The sequence below is a fragment of the Mercenaria mercenaria genome, unplaced genomic scaffold (assembly GCF_021730395.1).
Source record: "Mercenaria mercenaria strain notata unplaced genomic scaffold, MADL_Memer_1 contig_2147, whole genome shotgun sequence".
Lineage (NCBI taxonomy): Eukaryota > Metazoa > Mollusca > Bivalvia > Venerida > Veneridae > Mercenaria > Mercenaria mercenaria.
This window is the reverse complement of record NW_026460188.1, coordinates 1,777-29,065: the sequence shown is the minus strand read 5'-3', so window position 1 is coordinate 29,065 and position 27,289 is coordinate 1,777. Positions and strand designations below refer to the sequence as shown.

Below are 27,289 nucleotides of genomic sequence, written 5' to 3'. Positions count from 1 at the left end.
AACGTTATCCGGGAAAACTGTAGCAGCAGCATCCTAAGTCTGTAACACAATATCCTCAATAACCGCGTCTCATGTAACAGTTCCTCCCCCTTGACAGGTATTAGTGTTAAGAAATATGCTACGACGGGCGTATAGTATGACAGTCTGACACTCTTGTTTAATATTTGTTTATCTCTTTTATGTATTTGATATATTATTATTGTATAAATAATTCATATGAAATCAACAAGTCCGTGTTTTACACAAATGTGTCTTCTTTAAGTTTTAGGTACCAGTGTATGATATGGCAACTATAAGCAACGAGAGGCACCTCCGCTACATCCTACTTCTCGGAGAAGGAGGGACATTAGTGTTGAGAGAATTACTCGAAAGAGAGAGACATCAGTCGGGCAAAACTTTGGAAGTGCTACTGGAGCTGAATAAAACGACTTTGAAACGCCAAACGTCAGAATTTCAAAAAGTCTTTCCAGCAAACGGAATTCCAGATGTAAACACATGGGACATTTCGTTACTAGCGACGGTTATTTTGCAGCTGTTCAAGAAAAGCCTCACCAGTGACGAAAGCAATGAAATAAGAAAACTGAAGGATATGAGAAACGGTATGGCCCATGCGTCTTCCCTATCTATGGATGAAAATGAGTATGATGAAGATAGAAAAGAACTGGCTTCTACACTTATTAAGCTTAGCAATGGCTTAGATCGCACAGTAAGTGACAGATGCCAAACTTTCATAAAAGAGTTTGCGACTGGTCCGGTAGATATTCATGCAGCTACTGAAAGAGTAAAAGAATTAAGCAAGTATGACGAAATGATTAGTGCAGAGATTCGGAGTCTTACGAGAAAAGTAGGAGACGTTTCAGAGGATATGCAAGGTAAATTTATCTCGATAAGATTTTTAAAAAAATGCAAAGAAAAGTTTTAAAGATTCCTCAATTTTCTAATATTTCATTTCCATTATTTTGAGTTACTGATACGAAGACAACCTTACCACACAAGTAATTGTAACGAAACAACAATTCAGCTAATTTGTATAGTTTAGTATTGGCCCAAAAGGTGGCATTGGCTAAAACGTGTTTTTCAGTCGAGTTAGTCACAAGCACTTGGTTCTTTAGAATGATTTTCATACCTCACGGGCATGTAGCGATTGAACTGACCTTCCACTTGCTTGTCCTTCCGTACGATTACCTACAGTCCAAATTAATGACCCGATTAAATTCATACTCACAACAATCCTTTAGCAAGGCTTATTAACGGACCTATATATAAATGGCATTGACCCTCATATGACTGAAAACCAAAATACACATTTTTGGTCCTACAACCCATATTATGACCCAATTTAGTTCATACTCACACTTACAAACCTTGTGGCAAGACTTACAAACTTAAGTCATACACCCGGGGTTTTGATTTTTTTTTGTAAACACAGCTCCTTGTTTAATAGAGCATTTTCTGTACATACACGATTCTTATGCATGTGGAAGTAAGTTGCTGTTAATGTCGGACATTTAGATGCTGCTAATCACAAATACCTGTTTATATTTCCATATATAGAACTCAAACAGATGATGCGAAAGATGATGCACCAAAATGAAGATTTCCATTCGTTTCAAGGTACATGTAAACCTGATGTGTCCATTTTATGCATATTTATTGCGTCTATTAGAAATACTGAGACGCATTTTGTCTTGTGTAAGCACTTGTCTACCCATTCGAGTGTTTGTCTTTCAATCAAACAGTTCTATCCGCTCAACCACAGAGGGATTCAAACCTGTTATGAGACAACGCACAGAATGCAACCTTTAGTATTTCGTATTTCAATGTGAATGTCGAACGATGAGACGGTAAACTCAAATAAGAAACATTTAAATGCTTCTGAACATTTATGCACTGTTAGTTTACAATACCAATGATATCACGAAAAGGTGGAGAATTCAAGGGTTACATACGTCACGTCGTCATACGAGATACATGCGTTTTATTGGACGTTAACCATGAAAAGTTTAAATTTCAGGAGTATGCAACATTTGATCAATTTAAATTAATATGTGAAAGAAGAAAACAAAACAGTTAACACAAGACACGAGCTTACCAGTCGCGGTTTAGTAATTTCTATGTTGGTACGAAGTACATAGCTCTGTAGAGTACGTGTGCAAGCGTTCGGCCTCCATACACGCACGCATGCACACTAGGTAACTGGCTATATTCGGCGCAAGATAGGTACATTGATTTAAAATTCGGGTGGGGTAGGTAAACTCATAATTTTGGTCTATAAAAAGAAATTTTCGGTAAAGCACATCACTTGCCGTATCCTGTAATAAATGAAGTTTCAAAAGCCGATTTAAAATCCAGAAAAAAATGCTTTTTTTAGGGAAAATGGATGTTAAATGGTTATCTGTACACTGTTTTCGGCAGTTATAAAGTTTATAGCCGTATTTATCTGAAAACACTTTCATTATCGATTATATATATAGAGGATATTCAAGTTTTTTGCCTGAATATGGTTTTTATTTTCATCGAGTGGTATGAAAATAAAATATTTCACGAGTGGCGTAGCCACGAGTGAATTATGTTGTTTTTTTCATACCTCGAGATGAAAATAAAAGCCATATTCAGGCAAAAAACTTGAATTTTCTGTTAATTATATACACAGATGATTTAAAACGTTGTTTGTTTACATTTAGAAGTTAGATCGAGCGACAGCAATAACAATGCATTTTCAGTGCAGCCGAAATATAGTCTTTTTTTAGAAATAAACAAAAAAAACGTCACCTTTACATCATCCGCAAAAACAATAAATATGAAAGTGTAGTTGTACGAGTTGCGTACACCTCGCAGTTCCCGATAATTTCGACATATTGTTGTGTTAATTTTTTCTGGCGTTTTTCAAACGTTCTCCCGAGTAATGTCCCTTCGCGTAGGTTTAAATTGGCGTTTAATCAAATTAATCAGTTTCAATTTCAGATGTGTTCGATTATTTTATACGTAGAGATGTTTCGACATAAAGATTGCGTTCCATAAGCTTTTATCTATTCTATAGTGATTGACACAAAAATGGCGTTACGAGGACCCAACGAAGAACTTACAGTGACAGCAGAAGAGTCCATCACTAGGCTCTTTAGGTCGGCGTTAAAACGAACGGGAGGAGAAAAAGACATGACAAAACTTTGCAGAGCCGTTAGGACTATTTTAGAAGAAATCGAAAACTACAATGGTGTCGAAGTTTTAGAGGTAGAAAGGGAATGCATAAGGATAAGTCTGAAATGCAGTAATTGCCGAGGACTACTTGAACTACTTGAATATCTTGAGGGCAATTTATTTCAACAAAGATGTCAAGAATTATCGATAGCTTTGGAGGAAACTTACAATGGCAGTTTTGCTATTTCAGCAGAAATAACAACCACTACAGTGATGGATTTGTTGTCTTCTCTCAGTAAGTAGTTTTATATTTAAGGCCGTGAACTATGGAAAGCCGAAGTTCACCCCCGGAATACTATTATTTTTTCTGTATAACCATATATGGCTGTTCTTCTACTTCCCTTATTCATTGTCGGAATGTATTGTCTGATGTATCCAGACTATATCGTGTCCTTCTCCGCCGATTGTAAAAAAAAGACGAAGAAAAACCTACACCGGTATCGCACATCTCCCCATTATCTTTCGACGAAGTACCTAAACTATGCTGTGTTCTCTTTCGAATTTTATAAGAAAACGATCCGCATATTATACATTTCCCTGTTTTTTGTGTTCTTCTTCGACGGTTGTTAAATTGAAATGTTTAGGAAAGCCGTAGTTCACCCACTTAGTATTATTCATTTTTTTTCTATATAACCACATATGACTATTCTCCTACTTCCCTTATTCATTCTCGGAGATGGAGTATCCAGACTATGTGGTGTTCTTCTCCACCAATTGTAATAAAAACGAAGAACAACCAACTTCGGTATTGAAATTTTCAACGAAGCATCTAAACTATGCTGTGTTCTCTGTCGATTTTTGTAAGGAAACGAAGGACAACCAACCGCATGTTATACAACTCCCTCTTTATTTTCAATACTCCGAACTATGTTGTGTTCTTCTCCGTCTGTTGTTACCGGAGAACAATTTTCTAACGCGATACTTCTCTGTCTCCTCCAACAATGAATAAGGGCAGTAGAAGAATAGCCATATGTGGTTATATAGAGAAAACTGAATAGTACTCCGGGGGTGAACTGCGGCTTTCCATAGTGAGCAGTTATTATAATGAAACCAATTATTATGAAATATAGTTTCATCAACTTTATTGTTAAAAAGAGAGTCTATTTATAAAAGATGATGAGAGACGTCAGACATTCTAGTCTATCCCGTTGGTAAATTGTACACCGGATAAAGGACCTATATACCTAATTAGGCGGACATATCAAAGTATTTAACTGATGTTTTAGGTCGAGTAAACGTATATCAGAATAAATTTAATGAGACGACATTTATTTATTTTACACAAAACTGTGGTCAGTCGGATTTTGGATATGTCAAGGATCTATTTGAAGTATACTTAAAACTATAAACACTGGATTAGCTAACGGGATACATTAGTCGAAACGTCTTTCTTACTCAATATTTACAATTTAGTATCTAAAACTTTTGACTAACTATCTGCTCGAAACCGGATTGCAATAACGGGTCCGACTTCCCGATTGCCCCCTGACAAAATTAACGTTATATATCACTAGATCGGTAGCCATATGAGTTTACCGCCATATATTATATAGTTTTTTTGGAAGCGTAGCTTTCCCAAAGTCGCCGAACTATGTATACTATGTAAAATTGCAGTTACAAATGCCGTTACTACCTTTCTCCAAACATACGCTATAAAAGTAGTTCAGTACTTCTTTGAAATTCAAGGGTCTGAGAGTGAACAGATCGATACCATTTATTTAGCATATGCAATAAATATGAACACATACATGTAATTTATAAAAATATGGCAGGGTTTATAACATTTGTACAGAACTTTGTCTACGCATCGTACTACTTTACGACGTAAAAATTTATCACGTGACCAAGACCAAGAACGCATGGTTCCGGTTCAGCGCTACCTTTCTCCATACATGCGCCGTAAAAGTAGTTCAAAACTTACAAGGACTTGAAAGATATGAGAGTAAACAGATCGATGCAATTTATTATGGATATGCAACAAATTTGAACACTAATTTTGAAATAAAAATAGCGGTCTTGTAAATTTTATAAATGTAAATCTTTGTCTACGCGTTGAACTACTTTATTTACGTGGTAAATTTTTGTCATGTGACCAAGGCGAATGACACACGGAAAACTATATCAACCCGCTAAAATACAAGTTGCCGGTAGCACCAGTGTTTATAACGTGAAAATCACGGATATAGATTTTTTATGAAGTATTTGCAAAAAATAGTAGTCACTCATAATTAGAAATGCCATTAGGACCCTTTTCTTATATATTACTGATGTGATGCTAGTCTTGCCAGCCCCCTTGTGGTACTTTGTTGATATGCTGCTAGTCTTGTCCAATTATTTTCAAGTGCGCACACAATACTATTAAGTGAATCAGTTGGATTTCTTGACATGTTGAAAATATTGAGCCTGCCTTCAACATACTAAACTTTGTTTTTTGTAAGGTTTTTTTAAATTTGTAACACAGTTTTGTAAGATTTATAAAAATGGTTACACAGTTTAGAAACTAAATATTTTAACATTTTCTCTGTTTGTTCTCTTGGTTTTATGCATTGACATCTCACTTTGGAAGGAAGATCCTGCCATGGCTGTCTGCCTCAGTCTATTGATTTTTGGGTCGAGGTCAAAGCGACCTTTAAAGCCTTCGTCTGTTTTTACTGATGATTAGACTTCATACATACAGACATTGGTTCCCTATTAGATCTAAAGCAAGTCAAAGATTATGATTTGAGTAACCTTTACTGACTTTGGTCTGGATATGGGTTACTTTTTGGGTTAAATGAGTTCAGAGAAACTGGAAGCATTTAGTGAAATATTGCAAAATGATGGAATCTTTTCTTGCCTGGCTTCTCCATTAAAATGCATACCGGTTCAGCTAGGCTTCCCAACAGTCCTTTCAGGGCTTTGATTTTTTTACCAGATGACAAACAGTTCATCGTTTTCCCGAAAGTTATTTGACCGATTGATCGACCGACTTCAAGGCTTTATAGAACTCCTTTTTATATTCTTCTAAGGGGGCTTTAATGGAAATTTTGGATGTGTACAAATTTTCAAATGATGTGAACAGTTCGTATCATGCGTCAACTCCTAAGAAGTGTATGTGCATCATTTCCGTATTTTTCACACCTAAACGGCGTTACACATTCGTACGTATTTTACAACATTTGTGAAGAGGAATATGGTTCCACATACATGTGTATTTATCCATTCTCTGATACCATCACTTTTGTCATTGCTTTTCCTTTGTTAGTAGTAAGTAATTTGAAATTGAAATTTCGAATAAGTAAATTTTGAGTTAGGTTAGTGAAAATTTCAAGCAATTAAGCAAATTTTAAATAACCGATAGTTCAAATTTCGAGTTACATATGTGGAATATCAAAGTTAGTAAGTATAACGTCTGTCGAAATGTTGTGTCAGTCAAAAACTCATGTTGATTAGTCGACATTGCGAGTGTCGAGTAATATAACAACTGACTTCAAACAATAAAACATCTGACTTTAATGCTCTTTCGTAGGATTGACTGGAGAAATGAGTATTTTTCATGCCCTACAACATATAATAAGCAGAGTGTCTGTCTATCTGCCCGTCTCTCCGTTTACGATCGATGACTGAAGACCGCTTTGATATACATGCGCCAAATGTTATAGGATTGAGAAACCCTTTTATTTTGGTGTCAGTAGGTCAAAGATCAAGGTTGTAGTTACCTTGAAACTGAAAGCGGTTTCCAATCGATAACTGAAAAACGCTTTGGCTTACTTGCGTCAAACTTCATAGGATGATTACCTGTGGTCGGTAGATGACCCCTATTGTTTTTAGGATCAGTTGGTCAAAGGACAAAGGACATAGCCATCAGGAAAGGTCATCATGGGAGGGGTTGGGGGAGGGGTTGGTGGCATTCATGTTTTACAAATACATATTGTTGTTAACAGTTTAAAAAGGGTAGTTTTAGTTTTAATACCTCTCTCTTGATTTTGCAACCTCGATAGATGGAATAAAACTTAATTACGAAGTCAGAAGTTGTTAAAACGTATTTGCAAATGCAAATCCTTATTTCAGTTGCGTAGTCAGATTGAACAGTAGCACATGAAATTTTGTTGAATTATAAAGAAATCGGTGCCGATTTACAAATAGTATCCTTATAAGCAGATAATACTTAAACTAATAAAAGTCAGTAAAATACACAGTTCTGATATGAATTAAAACGCATATATATTCGAAATCATTGACCAAATTTAAAACATTTAAAAGATTCAAGAAATCTCTCTCAAACAATACCTTTCTTGTTTGCAAACGACCGGCTAGAAATTGTGCATTGTAATATACAGTTTATACCTTTTATCTTTTATGGCAAATATATTTAGCCGGGTACCTCTTCATTGCATGAATATACCCGACTTGAAGGGACTCGAACAAAAAAACAAGAGCTGACCTCCAATGCTCGACTATTCGAATTATTGTCCCAGAAGCAGGAACATATTACCCTAAATGATAAAATATCTGTAGAGTTTCAATCCAGTATCTGCATTAGTTTTTGAGATAGTAACTTGCATGCAAAACTTTAACCAGAAGGTTTTAGTTCAGAAAGGGACATAATTTGACTAAAATGCATGTCAGAGTTATGGGACTTGATGCAATCAGCTAGTTTTATAACCCCAAAGGCACATGTGAAGTTTCAATCTGATATCTGCATTTATTCTGCAGACAGTGACTTGCATGCAAAACTTTAACCAGAATTTTCTGAGTCCAAAAGGGGGCATAATTTGCCCAAAATGCATGTCAGAGTTATGTGACTTGACCAAGTTAGGTTGGTAATTGAACTAGAAAAAAGAAAAAAATAAGTCCAAAAGGGAGCTTAATTTGGCCAAAATGCAGGTCAGAGTTATGGGACTTGATGCAATCAACTAGTTTTATAACCCCTAAGACCCTTGTGAAGTTTCAATTCAATATCTGCATTAGTTTTGGAGATAGATAGTAACTTGCCTGTAAAACTTTAACCAGAATTTTCTAAGTCCAAAAGGGGCATATTTTGCCCAAAATACATGTCAGAGGGACTTGACCTAGTGAGGTTGGTGACTGACCTAGAAAAGGAAAAAATAATTTTCAAGTCTATATGCCTTTAAGTAATATCTGCATGTACTTGCACGCAGAACTTTAACCAGGATTTTTTAAGTCCAGAAGGGGGCTTAATTCGGCCAAAATGCAGGTCAGAGTTATGGGGCTTGATGCTAACAACTAGTTTTATAACTCCAAAGACACATGTGAAGTTTTGTTTCAATATTTGCATTAGTTTTGGAGGTAGTAACTTGAATGTAAAACTTCAACCAGGATTTTCTAAGTCTAAAAGGGCACACGACGAAGTCAAAATACATGTCAGTGTTATGGGACTTGACCCAGTGAGGTTGGTAATTGACCTAGAAAAAGAAAAAAAAGTTTCAAAAATGATAGCCATATGTACATGCTTGCAAAACTTTAACCAAGGTGTGACGGCGAAGCCGACGCTGACCCCAGGGTGAGTAGAATAGCTAAACTATTCTTTGAATAGTCGAGCTAACAAAAACATAACATACTGGTGTTCTGTTTGGGATTTCACTCAACCATACCAGGGCTATGGTCATTGATTTAGTGAAAATTACATATTGTGCTTAAAAGTTTGTGTTGCATATAAGTATCTCGGCACCAATGTCCTATAGACACAAATCTAGTTACGTTTCAAAACCCATATATAATATACTAGTAGTTTCATTCACCTAAAATAACACGTCCAGTATCACACATATTACCTCAACTGTACCTCATTATACTCGATATTGGTCTAATGCGGCGCAGAAGTGAAGGAGAAAAGTGTCTACTACTTGCTTTTTGGTCATTTGTTCAAATCCTTGGTTTGACAAACGTCGCTATGGCACTCCCAGAACATAGCCCCGCCAAACGTCGCCTCGCTGAATGTCGCCCGCCGAACATCGCCTTCCGGAAAAATGATTGAATTAATAAAATTAGAATTGATAGGTGGTAATACTTATGAAAAAATATACATGTAACAAATTTGTCAGTCCCAAAGAAGTGTTATTACTTTTCACCACACTGCTCTGACCCATACCCCTGATTCTTCCAAACTATCAGTGAGTCCGTCAGTAGCACGTTGTGTACCTTTTAAATAACAAACGTTTTCATGACATAGATACAGGGCAATATGTATGCGGGAATTTATGCATGCGTGCTCGCGTGCGTCCGTCCGTCAATCCGTCTGTCCAGCTAATTTTTGTCAAGATTATAACTTTGCTGTACATTTGGAAATACTTTACATAAGATCTGTATCTGTAAGCTCAATGTAAAACTTGTCTGAAGGGTTTGGTCAAGGGTCATGCTCCTAAAAATGCATCTGACTGAGGCAAGCCTATAGTAATTTCCCAACGTACGACTGTGTCACAACAAAAATTAAACAGACGGATGGACGGACAGGCGGACGCACACACGCATATTGCCCTCTATCAATCTATATGTCATAAAATATCTTGTAAAAATGTAAATGATCAAACATACTGAAAAATAAAATAGACGGTTGGGTTGGGGTAACGGAGTGAGAAGTTTCCTTTGGTAACACTTAATAAGCGACATTCAGTGGGACGACGTTTGTCAGGGTACAGTAACGACGCTCAACAGAGCTACTTTTGGTGAGCGACATTTAGCAGGGCGATGTTTGCCGGGGTATCATTCGGCGGGACGCTAAAGCGACGTTTGTCGTTGCGTCGCTGCGGCGAAACGTAGTGGCACAAATCAGCAATCATAGATTGCGATGGCATACAAGATTATTTGTTTATTGTCTTAGGTATAACTTCACACCGACACAATTTTTGTCATATGGCAACTTTCCAGCTTTTGATGACGGAGGAGATTCCCATGTGCCCCTTTGTGCACATCTAAAGGGAAGAGATAAGATACCCTGCGCACGAGATAAGATGTCGTGTGATTTAGATATGATGTCGAGCGCACGAGATAACATGTTGTGCGCACGAGATAAAATATTGACTGCTCAAGATAAGATGTTGTACGCTCGAGATAAGATGTCGAGTGCACGAGATAATATGTCGTGCTCAAAAGATAAGATGTCGTGTGCTCGAGATAAGATGTCGTGCACACGAGTTACTTTAATCTTAAAAGAAAACAAAACAAATGCATGTCCTCAATATATCACTATTTCTAGGACGACTGATATTGACATTTCTTAAAATACTATATGTAGTAAAACAGACGTAAATAGAAAATCAATATCAAAGAAGACGTTTCTCAGTAGTGGAAGAAATAATCTTTTAAACACATCTGTAAAGATTTCCAGGTCATACATAGCATAAATACAGCTGTATTTATCTTTTTATAGGAAAATTTGCTGAAAACAATTTTACAGACAGAGAAGATCAGACACAAAATCTCGGAAGGTAAACACTTATGTCAAATAGAAACCCACACCCCTGCCTTGGGTCTGCCATATGTAGTGGGGGAGACATATTCATTAAATGCTGTCAATCTGTCAATCTGTCAAATAGTTTGTCCACGCAACTCTTCCAACGCGCTTAATTGATTTACACCAGACTGACACAGAAATGATCAAAGCCAAGCATAGTTGTGTGTATTAAAACACTTTGCCGGATCGATGTTTCTCAGCGGGGTTATAGCCCGTGTTTTATCGACTTTTATGGCGTTTTTGCCGCCTTTCTAATATTGTTGGGAGGACTTCCACCAGGGATGTACCTAATTATAATTGTAATTTAATTAGTTATAACCAGTTACAAATTTTTATCTTGTTGAAAATAATGAATAATTAAGCACAAACTAAATTAAAGTAATTGAAATTAATTTATTACTGACTTAGAGTTGGGTTGTAATTGTCAATTAAATCTAATTACTTTCAATTACTTTGGCATTTTTACTGATCAATGGGCGTGTGAAATTTTCACAGTGACAGTAAATAGCTGACAGGTATTGTTGTATCAACAATCAGGTGTTAGAGGTGTTAATCCCTGCTGGATTCTGTCTCATATCAATGTCAATGTGTACGTTTGCTGAATGACTGAATTTCAATATGTTTTCTTGCTGATATTTGCTGATATTAACATGCATGTACTAAGTAAATGATTTGATTTGCTGCTTTTATGCACATTTTGTCAAAAAAAAAGCTTTGAATTGTAATAATTATGTTGAGTAATAAAGATTATTTTGCAAATGACTGAATTGTTAGAGATAAAATAATTAATTATAATTAATTACTTTTGGCAAAATAATTGTAATTAATTAATTACTTTTGGAAAATGGCTTGTAATTTAATTTAATTTAATTAGCAATTTTCTCAATAAAATTGGAATTAATTGATTATTTTGAAAATAATTAGGCACATCTTCATTTCCGCCACACCTTACAAGAGTTATCAGCAATAAGCCTAATTGTGCATTTTGTCTGCATGTTCCAGTTCAGCGATTTTCAGTGGAGTTACGACCCTCGATTGGTCGTATTGTACCTTGTCAGAGCAACTGCCAAACCTAGTTTTGTATATCATCGGCATGTTCCAGTTCGTTGTTTCTCAGTAGAGTTATTGCCCTTTTTGAAAGAAAATTGATGTTCTAGAAACTTCTTTTGAATAATATGGCGGATTTCCTCCAGACCTTACAGACGTGATCAGAGCTAATTCTTATGGATCCTTTTTTGTCGTATTTTTCAATTTTTACACTGCTTGCGGTATATAATTAGACTGGATTTTACCAAATTTCACAAAAGGTTAGTGTAAAGCATTGTTGTTCATATTATCGTCAGTTCTGATTAAATGATTTTCAGTGAAGTCATGACCTTAAATTTGTCAGATTCTTTCATCTGTGATGATTCTTCTATACCACTTGTTGGAATTCCACCAATTCGCAGGAAGTACCTCCGCTAAGCCTTATTGAAATGTTATGGTTCAGTGATTTTCTCCTTAGGTATGGCCCTTTATTTGTGGCATCTGCATGGTAAATGGGGGAGATATAAGTTTTTAATGAAAACAACCTCTGATTGCAATCTTAATTCTTTTGAGAATGATTTAAAGATTTCAGGTGTTAAAATTTGTATTAATATAATTAACATAATCATAACATCTAAATCATTGTAGTGATTATTATACGTGATACCAAATTTTGTTATTTTAAAAAGGACCACAAAGCCGAAGCCGATTAACACAGATACTACGAAGAAAGAGCTGTCTACAAAAATAATGGTGTCAGGTATTCCACCTAGTGCACACATTCAATACCTGAAGTTATTCTTCGAGAATACAAAGTATGGTGGGGGACCAGTTCATGTTGTTTCTTTAAACGAGGAAACATCCACGGCAATTATTGAGTTTGAATCTCAGGAAGGTACATACTATGACAGTTAAAATTAATCTATTTTCCGTTTCAAAATAATGAGCGTACATGTTTGTAATGTTTTATTTCTTATATTCTTAAATAGGTGGTTTAACTGGATGAATTAAACGTTGTGTATGGAAGCCCAGCAGGGATATTGACTTCCGTACTTCCTACGTTTAATTTCTGACTTCTGCATTTCTCACTTGCAAATTCTAGACATCTTATTTCAAACTTCTAACCTTCGCACTTCTGACTTCTAACTTTATGACTTCTGACTTCCACCTTTCCAAATTCTTAATTTGCGCCCGACTACTGACTTCCAATTTCTTCACTTTTAACTTATAACTTGCAAACTTATCATTTCTTACTTACAGTTTCCACACGTCTTAACTCTAACTTATTTACCTCTGGCTTCTGATTTCCAACTTCTACATTTATTACTTCGGACTTCCCCACTTCTGACTTCTAACTTTCACTCTTTTAACTTCCAGCTTCAAAATTCAAAGTTCTAACTTTCTTATTTCTGACTTTCAAACTTTTTATTGCTGACTTCCAACTTCTAACTTTCTACTTCCACACTCTTGACGTATAACTTCGAAAGTAAAAAGTCTGGAAATTGGAAATAAGAGGCCAAAAGTCCGGAAGTTGGAAGTCAGAAGTGCTGAGGCTAGAAGAAGGAAGTAAGACGTCAAGATCTCGGAGGTAAGAAGTGTGAAAGTTAAACATCAGAAGTTGAAAGTTAGGAAGTCGGATGTCAGAAGTGCGGAAGTTATAAGTCAGAAGTGCGGAAAATAAAGTAGGAAGTAAAAAGTCAAGAAGTTGGAAGTGAGAAGTGCAAAAGTTAGAAGTCAGAAGTGGGAAGTACGGAAGTCAAGTGCCCCTCCAGGGTTTCCGTAGTTGTGCTACCAAGTTCTCACAATTTTATTTTTGGTTCACAAAAATGACTAATGGGTTATATTGAACGTGAGATTATTTTTAACAGAGTCCATATAGATTGGTACTTGATAGAATTTGAGTGTATATTTGCCTTACTTTGAGTAGATAAATGATCTAATAAATTAAGTTTATAATATTTTATTGCATTTATACTATTTGCAAGTATATGTGTACATAAAATGCCTATACTCATGGTCGGTATAATGCATGCGCCATAACTCTTCCTCTTACTACCACATTTTAATATGATTATTATTCACGAAACCTTTCAAGTACATGTATTTAGTAATTTTTTGTAGGATAAGTTTGAAATTTTATGTACAAAACGCTTTAAAACTCTATTTCTCTTTACGTAGATTACTTCCCCATTTTTAGCTTGTTTTTTTCTTTACCGGTTTATATGTTATGTATGTTGTATTTTATGTTGTTGCTGTCGCTCCCAAGTTTTTATACACAACCCTATTTAATTACCCTCCTTCCTCAATCCCCGTTTTTAATATATTTCATGCCATTAAAATGTTTCTTGTTGATGGGTACATTGTTGTATTTAAAACACTCCGTTTGCAGATTATGTTTGTAATTGGCCAGCTTTGCTCTATGTGGCTGATTGCTATGTTAAATGCTTCCATGGTGTCTGTTCTTATCTTTTAGTATCCATTGTTTTGGCGTTGTTCGTCCGTCCGTCCGTGCGAGCTAACGGGTGATGCCTTAGGTGGTTGAAGTTGTGGCCTAGAACAATAGAAATCTATGGTATTCACTTCGTAACCACTTACCTCTTTTGTTCCTTTAAAACAATGGATTGACCACCTATTGCAAAAGTTTGGGGCGTCCATCTGTCCGCCCGAAATTGCTTATTTGCTCACATGACTGTAGTATTATCCCCGCCTAACCAATCAAGTCCCCACAACCCCCTTGATTTATTAGAAAAGAAATATAATAATATATATGATTCAAAAAGTATTTTTGCTAGAAACACCAAACATTACATTATTATCAATTAGTACATAATATTTGCTCGTACCTTGTTTTATCTCCAATGACCCAGTAAAACCAGAGATTTCCCCTTGATTTGATTAAGAAATAGTTGAAAATGCTTTTAATTTCAGCTAGAATAACCCGAACTTCACATAATTATCAATTAGCATAAAAAATTATATTATCCTCCTAGGCTCAGCTTTCCCCCTTTGATTTGTTAATAATATGGATTTTTGACACTATCTGAGTAACCTATAAGTGGTTCTTCGTGAAATTTTACACGACTTTAAATCTCTATAGGGCGGTGGTACACTCACAATTTCGTCAGTATTACTTTATCAACTATAGTTATTGCCCTTTAATTATTTTATATTTCTTAAATTCCCACATAGCAAGTAATCCATTGATGAATCTTTATGACATTTAACACTAATGGAATTTACTACAGAGCGACGTATCTGTCATCAGGATCTCCTCAGTAACTGCAGAGATATTGCATTTGCCCTTTAATTGAAATTCATACGAAACAAAGTACCTCACTGATGAAGCTTCATGAAACATAATATAAACACAAATATAGACCACTGTAGAGCTGAGCTTTTTCTCTTCATTTGGTATAATGTAGGTACCAACAAGCGATTGCATGGTCCTTTTGTTCATAACTTTTGTAAATAGTGCATTCGCGGTGGTACGTTTCGCAATTTATAGAAATACCGGTATACTGTGAAAAGGAGTTGTGATCCCGGCTGCTTACCTTCTTACAGTCCCTGGCTCGCGGATTTTTCAAAGTCCGCTCTTCCCCGCGATTCGACCCTAGCGCGGACATTTTTATCAGCCGCGGGGATGCGCGTTATTTCTGCATCTCCGTAATATATTTTACAGCTTCCACCGCGACCAAAAGCAATAAATCGGTTGCGGTGTATTGCGAAGACAAATCGCAGCGCATCGCGGTGAAGTGCCGGTGGTTCGCGGTGAATTGCGGTGGATCGCCGCGATTTACAGGTAAGGGAATGACTCGATAAATGACAATATACTGTGTTAAATGCATAAAAACTGACAAAAATTTAACATGAATTATTGAGAGGAAAAAATAAAAAAAAGTAAATGGGTTTTCACCATCTTTAATAAGAATAATTTCAAATATAATTTGCTTAGATTATTTCAGTTATACGTATTTTCATAATATAAAATTTATCTGCTAACAGTATTTGATAAAAATTATATTTATATAACGAATGCATTCTTTGTGTTACTTTTTATAATATTGTGTTTAGTTTGATTTTCAATGTGGCCGTGTTATGTAAAAGATCAATATCTACGTATAGTGAAAACTTAGTTTTTCCAGTATCATAATAATAAAATAATGAAAAATGTCATATCAAAGCAATTGACTTTTGTATTTATTTAAAAAATTTACAGAGGAATGGTTATTTTATATCATAAACGTACAATCATGCATAGCTACAGAAATTTAACGCAACCGGAAGAAATCAGATTATTGAGTTTCACCTGTGCAAGAAATGTCAAAACTCATGATAGCAAATATGAATATGGAAGATAAATTGCATATATATCAAAGAACCTCCCTTAGATTAATGATATGTATGCAGATGCTTTATACTGCAAAACGAACAGTCTACGCGTTTTTAAAATTAAATCGGTGAATGTAATACGACATTCCGCTAGATACCTGTATAATGTCAATAATTAAATTCATAATAATAAAAGTCCAGATGAAGTACTAAACAATTTTTATTAATTCGTAATGTGTGATTTGTTTAACTAACATCGTAGTCCGTTCTGTATACTTATGTGAAAATAAATAAAATACTACTTTTATATACCAAGTATTGTAGCAAACTAATTAAAACAAAATAAACCGGATTTGAATTAACGGTGCCGCTTTATTTTAATTCCAAAATTTATTCAAAGTTTATTTTATTTACTCTCAGTTTGTGCAAATATACAAAACATGAGACAAATACATTCATTATATACATGAGGGCAACAATAAAAACTTCTTAACACACACAAAAAGGAAGATAATACAGATATTGCTATTACAGAATAATAGTACTACAACAAATGCGGTATTCCTTTGCCTTAATTACTAATCTTGTCAGTAGAAATAGGTCGTGTTCCGAGTTGATGCTATGAAGCGTGTAATCGCCTGTGTGTATTTTTACAACGGTTTGTGTGACAGATTGACCAATTTCGGCCTAAAAGTATGCCACGTGGAAATATCTATGGATTAATAACCTAGTGAATTATGTAATTACTGTATACTGGAGTATGCTTTCCAGGAAAGTACAATCAAAATATAAGAAAGTATTATAATTATTTATTTTGTGTGAAATCTAACCATTTATTTTTCTATTTTGTGGAAGTGATATCTTGGTTCATGAAGACCAAATCAAAATCCTGGAACTTATATCTACGTCAGAATGTAAGTATTTTCATTAGTCCTACGGTATTAATGACTAGAGCTAATTTTAAAATGTGATTGGCAGGTGCGTGTATTTGCATAAACCTTGTCAATTGTATTATTATTATATAAGTTTACTGTTCCAGGTGTCAGTATTGTACAAAAGCGTATATATAACATTATCATATACAAGTTTCATATACTGTACAGTCAATGTTACCTATAAGAACTATACTATAGTTCAGTTAGAACTAGTTCTGCTTGAGTTAATAAATATTTAAAACAATAGACCATTGCATGGAATATAACAAACAGGTTATATAGTCAGCAGTAGTTATACAATAAAATTAACAAAATATTAACAAAATTCAACATGGATTATATTATTTGAAATAATATTTTAAAACTTACTACCGGTCTCTTCAAATCTTTAAGGATTATTTCTAACAGTTTTCATAACAATATCTAAAATTTTGCACAATCTTATAAATTAAAATTTGTTTCCACTTTTCAAAAGCTGAGAAAATTTTTATTATATTGGGGTTTCTATAATAATACTGTTTTATCAATTGCTTCCTCTGTTCTTGAAAAAAGTTACAACAAAATAGGTAATGAAATTCATCTCCTAATTCAGTTTGTTCACATTTTCTCTGAAACTGAAAACTGAAACTGTTTCATTTGATTAAACGCCTATTTTTACGCAAAACATATTCAATGGCGTTTTACAAATACATAAAAATACGACAAAAAATAAGATATTTAATGACATATAACATAAATGAGCATATTAAAATACCATTGTGAATAAACTATTTAGTAAGCATTTAATTCTCTCTGCCAATGATAATCCTGTCCACATACCAACCTCAACTGGGAGTCTGTGGTTTCTAGTGCGAAAAGCTGTTAAAATTTTACAAAAATAGTTTGGTAATAAGAAGAAATATTCATTCATTCTGAAATTGTCCTTAAATAATTTATAATTATAACTGCTTGTTGATTTTGATATTATATCATTCCATTCTTGTAAGTACTGATCATTTATTTTTTGTTTAAAAGCCTTTGGAAACCATTTTCTATTAATTTCTGTCTGTTGATCCCATATATTTCCAAATCCATTTTTTGTACTAAAATGTTTTTATATATATTAACCATTTTGAATTTAATTTCCCTTGTTCCTGTAACCCAATTAGAATTATATACATGTTATTAGATAGTTTATTACTTGTTCTATCAGTTAATTTACTCCAGAAACTTATCATTCTAGAATTAATGTCTAGCTGTAAGGGTGTGACACCTAATTCCCCGTATACCATATGTGATGGTGTTGACATTTTAAGATTAAGTATCAGTTTTAAAAATTTTAGCTGTACAGTTTCTATATCTTTATTATTTGAGAATCCCCATAACTCACATCCGTATAACAAAATTGGTTTAATAACTTTATTATATAGATCAACTTGCAAGTCAATAGATAAATTAAGAGCTCTTGTTTTCTTGAGTAAAGAGAACATGGCCTTATTTGCCTGTTCTGCAATGTGTTTTTGTCGCCATACAGTATCAAAAGCCTGTTTAAAACCTATTACAGTCAATGTTGTCATGATTAATGTAAAATTATCATTTAAATGTTATTGCATTTAAGTTATTAAAAGTGTATTTGATAAAAGTAAACTTTTATAAACTTTAAGATACATTCATTAGTTTTAGTTTTTTAGCCATTTTCAAAAAAAGCAGTTGCAAATAATTCGTAAAATCATTTGTTCAGTGTATAAATAAATGAATAAATGCCCCGTAGCCAGCCTTACCTGGATTTGGCGGTGACTGCCGGGGATTCGCCGCGATCCATCGCAATTCAGCGCGACCCGCTGAGAGTTTTCATCGCGAGTCGCCTAGGACACTTTATCTATAATTGATCGCAGGGTCTTACAAAATCATCGCGATTTATCACAGTCTTCAGTAGTGATTCAATGAGAAAAATCATCGCGATTTTCCACTCAGAGTAAATATTTGAGCCGGTGGTAATGCGGAAAAGGCAAAATCCGCGAGCCAGGGACTGAATTTCTATGTCACAAAGCCACGGTTTTACGAATATGCAATTTAACGAAAAATGCCCTCCAACAAATGTATTGTTATACCCTTACAGCCTGTTTTTAACTTGTTTGAGATGCAATTTTACGAATACCTGTATCGGCTAATTTTTCACACCTTCTATTCAAATCCGGGTCGTCACGGTGAAGCGTGAAGAACGCTTTAGAATGGAAAGTGTCAGTATCCATTAATTGGGCGTAAACAGTTTCTAAAGTGTAAAAACTTACAAATTAAATAGAAAAATACATACGCTGCACACTATGACACAAGTTATTTGACGTTATAGTGATTGATATTTTCTCCTATAAATATCCTTCGTATAGGAGAGATCGTGTTTGTAAACAAATCCATTGTATTTTCTATTTTTAGAACTGATAAGACAAAGTCCGGGTGGGCAGACGCCGAGCGTCCATGTTTTTTGTCAACAGTGATGTTTTTCTAACGGCTTAAACTTTTTTAAAACACAAATAATATCAATTATTTTTTGATCAATGGAAAGTGTATAAAACAAGCAATTAATTTATTACTTTTGATTATAATTTCGAAATTAAATAGATTAATTATGAACGCTTAACTTACAGTGTTTTTTTTTCTAAAAGTTTGGAGGATCGCTACGCCGCTATTAAAATCTTATGTCATTTAAAACGGTTACTCATTTTAAAAAGATATTTAAATGGGAAAATCTGAAAATCGTAAGCATTTCAAAACTTTTTGAATCTTTAAAATCCATAAATGAGCGAAAAAGTTATTAAAAATTAAAAATTCAGATCCCATACACAAACGATGTAAAAACATTTGTTTTACCCACCACCAGATAAACAGGTATTTATGCGTGACGTCATGGCGATCTCTCCTATGGCACACCAGTCACACTTCGATATCTATATGTCTCGTACAACCACTGCATAAAGAAGATAAAAATAAATATTGAAGTCCTTGTCGTCTGTAAATTGTCGTTTTATTATTCCATGCAATGCAGTGAAGGGTCCAGTCATCTGGCAGGAAAGCTGAATCGGAACAGGCAATTCTCGTGTTCCTGGCAATCCAGTGAAGGGCCGGCGACAGGGAAGACCGGAGCTAAGTACATATAAATCTGGTACACATGCACTCCGATACGAATATCACATGCGTAAAGATTACGACGTGTAGACATTACAGTTGGGTAGTTGTTACCACGTGTAAACGCAGCGAAATTCCCTATGCTACGTTCGAACGAAAATGCAATATTACGAAAAAGAAAAAAAAAAACAACAACAACAAAAACAACTACAACAACAACAAACACGGCCGGTCCGTTGGCTTTTCGTAGGACCGCGATTGTACTGCATCTTGAAATTAGATATCTTTCAATAGATAGTCCCCTCATTCACAAAACAACTTATTCGGCCGGGGATATACACTCATTGAATTTGCATATTTTACCACGTTTTATTGACAATAAATATACACATGTATATTCATATATATATGTATTTGTTTAGTTTTACATGTTTATAGGCACTATTGTATATATGTAATTGCATAATAGACAGGTTTATTTCCGTACTGATAATGAAAATAAATAATAATAATAAAAAATAATGAAAAAAAACAAAACAAAAACAAAAACAAAAAAAAAAACAGTTTATAGTTTAAACAGTAAGAGCGCTGTAATTCACATACAAATGTAATATTAAATTCACAGCATATATTAAAATAGAAAAAAAGTGGAAACTTCACAGGTCGTTCAAGACGACAAAAACGAAAAAGTTGCAGGCTCGGTTTGATTGAGCCTGTTCATGGACGGTAGTGGAAATGCATGCTACCGTCCACGCCCTCTAGCCCAGGGTTGAGCAGAACTCAACATTTACACATGCTAAAAGTAAAAAAGCAATTTAGAGACATCCGCAGATGTATTCAAACGGCGGTGAACATGGAACCTTCAATGATACACGTGTTGAGGCGTGTAACTCCATGAAGAGCGGCGTTTGGTCCCCAGATAAAATAATGGATTTGCCCCAAACGAGAAAACAATGGGCAGAACTAAACAAACTGGAATTTAGGATGGGGATCTGAGGTTATGGAGCCTGCGTATCACAGGAACTGTCAAAAGACAAAATTAAAAAGCATGCACCATATCCAAGGGGTGATTATACATTGTTGTTATTATCCCACAAGTGTTTAGCCAGAGGGGGCTTATGGGTTGCCCCCGTATGCATGTCAATATGTCAGCCATGCAAAGAGGAATACTGCAATAACTTTAAAACTACAACATATTTTCATGATACGTGGTACATGGATAGATGGCAATGTGGAGAATGCAAACGACATTTAAATTTTTTTTGTATTTTTTTTTTTTGGATTTAACGTCGCACCGACACATGATAGGTCATATGGCGACTTTCCAGCTTTAATGGTGGAGGAAGACCCCAGGTGACCCTCCGTGCATTATTTCATCACGAGCGGGCACCTGGGTAGAACCACCGACCTTCCGTAAGCCAGCTGGATGGCTTCCTCACATTAAGAATTCAACGCCCCGAGTGGGGCTCGAACCAACATCGATGAGGGGCAAGTGATTTGAAGTCAGTGACCTTAACCACTCGGCCACGGAGGCCCCAAATTTGTTCTTATGGCAACAAATAGTCCACGAATATGACGAAAAGTGTCATCCTGCATTTCTTTAAAACTAGGAGAGATTGTTTCTTGATAAGTTGTACATAGGTAGGAGGAAAAAAGAAAAAATGCTTGTTATCTTCTTTTCTCCTTTTGTACATCATTTTGTCTGTATGCCCGTCCATAATTCGCAAATGGTGGATTCTTCAATTACTTCAAAAGTGCAAATTCTAAAGACTTCTTTTTGAAATGGTAGGTAATATGGAGAATGTGAAGATCAATTAACTTAGTTTCTATATAAAACTGTTGTTCCTATGACACCAAGTACGACAACGATCCCTTTCGGTTTGGGACTTAGAAATGAAAGAATAGATTACAGCGACGGGCTAGTAGGATCAAATGAAACAACGTTCCTATAATTATGTACCCCCTGTCACAGTATCTGCATAATGAATTGATCACATAATCATCGATTATTTAATGCTAATTGTATAACAAAGAAGAGTAAGGCTAAAATGTTAATGTTGCTTTCACGGACAGCACTTAGTAACTATTCTGTGAAATATATTACTCAGCACAGTGAGCTGAAATCTGAAATAAGGTACATGTCAGATACTCGTGTCAGTACAAACAAGCACGAGATTGTAGACAACTTTAGTTAACTTGCATAAGGCAGTGCAGAACATTTCAGCACTTTAGACAAATTGCACCTTCCTCGACAGCCTTCATCTAGTTTGTACATGCACTTGAGGAGCTATTGGTGCAAGACTGGCACTTGATGCAAAAACTACCAAAAAGGTTCCAATTTATCAAATATACCTCTTATTTATATTTATCTTGACTTGGAGACTTAGGAAAGTGATAGAACACCTGACACCCATATGTGCCCGATCTTATGGGCAACATTTTTAGTATGTTCAAGAGGTGTAGCAGACAATGCAGGAATGCACATTATAGCTCTAATATTTATGTGAGCAGATGGTTGATCAGCTACTTGACACGTTTTCTTGTAAAGAAGAGTCTACATTTGTGTGCTATAACCATGCTATGTCCATGCCACATTGTAGAATACCGCATTGGGTTATCAATACGTTCTTTCGGTGCTTAACATGTCTATGTCACGTTTGCAGCAGGTTCTCACCGTGTCTGTTACAGATTCTGAGAATTGAGTATGAATACTGGATTCAGTTTTTCAGTTTTTTAGTTTCAGTTTCCAATTCCCTATCACTTCATTTTTAACCAGCAGTAGTCATGGGCAAATCGGTTAGATTTGCCAACCGATTAATCGGCATAATCGGACAAGCCGACCGATTCGATTAATCGGATATAATCGGATAATCGGTTACTCTAGTTGCATATCTATAAGTTAACCTCACAGTGTATGTTTTATGTCATTACTTAAGAAATGAACCACACAGGCATCAAATATCCTATTTCTATTTTATCCCTTCTTAAAACACGGTTGTGACGTAATCCTTTGTTAGTTTTGTCTATTATATAGGTTATTGTACCGATACCGCTCTATACACACGATTATTTTACTATACCTGTCCATTATTAACCTGTAAGAGTCCGTTCTTAAAATAATGGATACTTTAAGAATGGACAGGTACAGGTTAATAATGGACAGGTATAGTAACAACCTTGTACGTTGAGAGGTGTGAATACATCAGTCTTTGAAATTCGAAAGTTTCGAAATATATTAAAACTGCAACGTGTTTTTTTTCAGAATTTGTAGCTGCAATAAAAAAACCTTATGTGGAACGTATGATATTTAACCCAATGTTTGTGTGTTTGTTTTAGGTTTAACGCCGTTTCTCAACAGTATTTTAGTCATGTAACGGCGGGCAGTTAACCTAACCAGTGTTCCTGGATTCTGTACCATGTGTTCATACGGCGGTGCACATGGAACCTTCAATGATGCACAAAGTGCAATTCCTTGAAAAGCGGATAAAATAATGGTTGGGCTCTAAACGAGAAAACCATGGGCAGAATTAAACTGGAAACCAATAGCTTTACTTATTCTTTGAATAGTCCAGCTAAAACACCTGGTTAATTTTTTTGTCATAACTGACATTCAGAAATGTGCAATTTCACATTTCTACTACAAAGACAAACAAACAAAAAAACACACTAAAAACGTCAAATTTCTTATCGTTTTACTGCATGTTTCGGTATTTCGGTATACAGGGAAATTTGGCCGCAATGATTTTAATTTAACAATACATTATTTTGTTTTTAACTTTCATAACTAGTAAACGTCTCATATAATACGTGTTATTGTCTTTTAATAAAATTGATAGAAAACAACGTAATTGCGAGATAAGAACGGTTGTTTTGTAATAATGATATAAAATACATATACATACATTTTAGAATGTCTTCCCCTGGACCTGTCATCTATATAAAACTGCAAACTCAGCACGAACAAAGCGTGGAAAACTATTAATACATACATCATAAGGCCAAGCTAAATTTTACTTTTTGTAAAGATACTTCAAATCATATGTAAATATGACAAAACGTGATATGTTCGAAACTGTCCTAAAAATCAGCACTGCATATCATTAGTGTTAAAAAAATCTTTTCATTGCAATAAATATTTCATGCAATCTTATTTAAACTTTATTTGACTTGGTATTTTTACTTAGCACAGAGACACAAATCAATGATTTGTCTTTGCCTCAAAGAGGACAATATTAGGGACATTATATAATATCACGACAATCTTGATTTATTCGAGAGGACCGTGTTTTAAGTCAGAGAAAAGCCTCAAACTATCCATTATGTGAAAGAATGGACAATCTCGGCGCGTTGCGCCTCGATTTGTCCATTCTTTCACATAATGGACAGTTTTCGGCTTTTCTCCTTTACATAAACATAAGTAAGTTAACAGCATAAAAATAAAATATTTGTGAAGATAGTAAACTTCAAATCAGGTACCGGTCTCAATTTCACCAGAGACTCTTATCCATTGATATATTGTGTTATCAAATTAAAATCATATGGAGCAAACAAAAAGTATTAACGACTGGAATGATTTCAATCCCACAAAATCAAAAATTGAAAATACTTTAGCTAATATGCTTGCGTAAGTCTAACAGCATGCTATGCATATTGCCATTCATTACTAATGTCAAGAGTTTAAATTGATGCTTTTCCCAGCTTAATTTTGTAAAAGCCATATATCTTCCAAAATCTGGGTGATCACAGATTAACTCAATTTCTTTTGAGACTTTGGAGGAAGCCATTTTTACGTAGAGTAGTTTCCCTTGGCGTATTTGCCCCAAAGAACAGTAAGTACCAGAAAGAAAAAGGTCAGAAACAACAAAATTTTTCGTTTGGGGTGCCAAGTAATTAATCGGCCAGGGAAATGTGAAGTCGGCGATCGCGGTCATGAATGCAACGCCGACGATTATTCGATTGTCGCCGATTGTCGGCCCATCATTAACCAGCAGTGGGTATGATCACACATCATCAGGAATTATCACACAATCACAGACTCATTGGCAGCTTGTAGTGGACTTCTGGACCTTCGTATACCATTCATGCTTCATGCTGCCTTTCCTTTTTCCACCACGACCTCTCTATAAGAGTGCTCTGATTTCTTCGAGTGGGGTGTTGGGGGGAGTGGCTTGTTGTATATTGTATTTGATTGTTGTTGAGTGTAGATGGGGACACAATATAACTTGCAGAAGGAATGAAAAAGAGGCGCGTGGCGTATTATTTAAGAGGAGCCGACGAACGCAGCGAGAACGTGATAAGCCCATGGCAAGCAAGAGGTGCAATCTGACTGGTCATACTAAGAATGTAATAAGAACGCATTGGACGTGAAGATGTGTGTGAACAGAAAATTAGTGCGAACGTATTGGACGCCGTGAGAACCTGTCAAGGATGATGAAACGGCGCAGTCTTAAACTTGAGAACTGCACATTTTTCGAATTTGACCTCTGTCCCCACCGCGTCAAAATTTTCAGGACGCAGTGTGGTCTTCATGGTCTTCGTCTGAGAGTAATCAGGGCATTAGTGACTTACATTATATGCTTATGACATTAAACTATAAAACCATTGTTATGGAAAAATGTGCCACAATTTGACAAAAACAGAACATTACAGGAACTTGCAAATTTTCCCAAAGAAATCATGATGGTCTGACAGGCCAGGGATGTTCACATGGTCTATCGCACTAACATAGTTAATAAATTATATAGTTTTACTAAGTGTCATTAGTTCTCTTAGTATAAATAAATCTAAATGAACACAGCAACACTAACAAATTCTGAGTCGCGAAAACTAATGACAGAGTGAAACACAGTAATGTCATTTATTCACTAATACACACTACAGTCAAACTTCGTTTGCTCAAACTCAGATAATTCGAATACCATCCTCCAATTGAACCTATCGTCAGGTCCCGGCCAAATTATTTATAATATATTGTTCGATCGCTCAAATTACCGATAACATTTTGTCAGTCCCGACGGGTTCCAGTTAACGAAGTTCGGCTGTATTTATGATAATTTACAATTGTTGCAAAGTTCTTCACAGGACTGTTGCCATTTTAAACATTCTTGATATGCCAGTTACCATTATATACTTTATAATTTTGACTCAATAAATGCATTTTGACTTTTCTTCTGCTTAATAGCAAACTGTGTCCAACGGAGACAACTCTTTTCATTTTTGGCGGAAGAGCGGCATTTTTTGTTAATATAATATGTTTGAATTTATTCAGAGAGGTGATTTTAGCTAATTATACTGATGACTGTAAGTGTCTATATAAGTTTTATAGATAATATTAGGTATTTCTGAAAATATATACATGCATGGCGGCCATCTTGGATTTTTCGGCCATATTGGATTTCCTGGAGTGGATCTCATGCTCATTTTTTATGTTTTGCCCTAAAGTAGTTATGTACCAAGTTTTGTGCTTTTTCCATTTTCTGAAGTATTTTTTACATGATTTTACTGGACTAATATAGATATGTGCAAATTAAAAAGGCAAGGCAATTCATATTAACAGCCCCTTATCAAGATATATTTTTGTTAACTAAAAAGTTCGTTATTTTTCAAAAGAAAACTGTGTACGAAGAGTGAAACTTTAAAAATGATCTGGTCCAAAACGGCTGGTCGAATTCCAAATCAATTGCACAGATGCTTCTCTTTGAAAACCGTCTACCAAGTGTTCAATTCATCTTTGTTTGTCAAAAATATGGCCCCAGGGGAATGGGCAGGTGTTCTTGTAAAATAACAAAAGGCTTTGAAAGTACTTTAATTAATAGAGCTGTCTCTTTGATGACTCATTATGTGCATTATCGCCCTTTTGTTCCTTAAAAGCGATGTGTATTTGTGATTTTGGTGTTGTTTGTATAACTGGGTAATTGTTTTTCAGCTGTCGATATCGTGTTGAGTAAACAATACATCGAAATGATGGGACAAGCAGTGAAAGTCGAAGTGTGGAAACCGGTTCCAGCATGTACAATAGCAGTTTGTGGATCAGCATGTCTTGTTTGTGAAGACAACTTAGAGATATTACAGCTATATTTCGAACACCCTAAAAGTTATGGCGGGACTGTTAAGGCAATTATGTTTGACAGAGCTAGCAATTCAGCTCTTGTGACCTTTGAAACAGAAGAAGGTTTGCAGATATTCTTTTTTTGTAAAGTTTTATTTTTGATTTTAATATCGACACTATTATAAAGGTGTATATATG

At 35.1% G+C, this 27,289-nt stretch overlaps 1 protein-coding gene across 1 annotated transcript; it reads left to right on the top strand.

Annotated features, from left to right (window-relative positions):
* The first annotated feature begins 265 nt into the window (after positions 1 to 265).
* LOC128552200 (uncharacterized) lies at positions 266 to 27,289 on the top strand. The gene is made up of 6 exons (XM_053533223.1): positions 266 to 872; positions 1,555 to 1,614; positions 3,041 to 3,433; positions 10,568 to 10,625; positions 12,367 to 12,572; positions 26,969 to 27,289. The coding sequence occupies exons 1-6, from the start codon at positions 284 to 286 to the stop codon at positions 27,274 to 27,276; spliced, it is 1,614 nt and encodes a 537-aa protein (XP_053389198.1). The 5' UTR covers positions 266 to 283; the 3' UTR covers positions 27,277 to 27,289.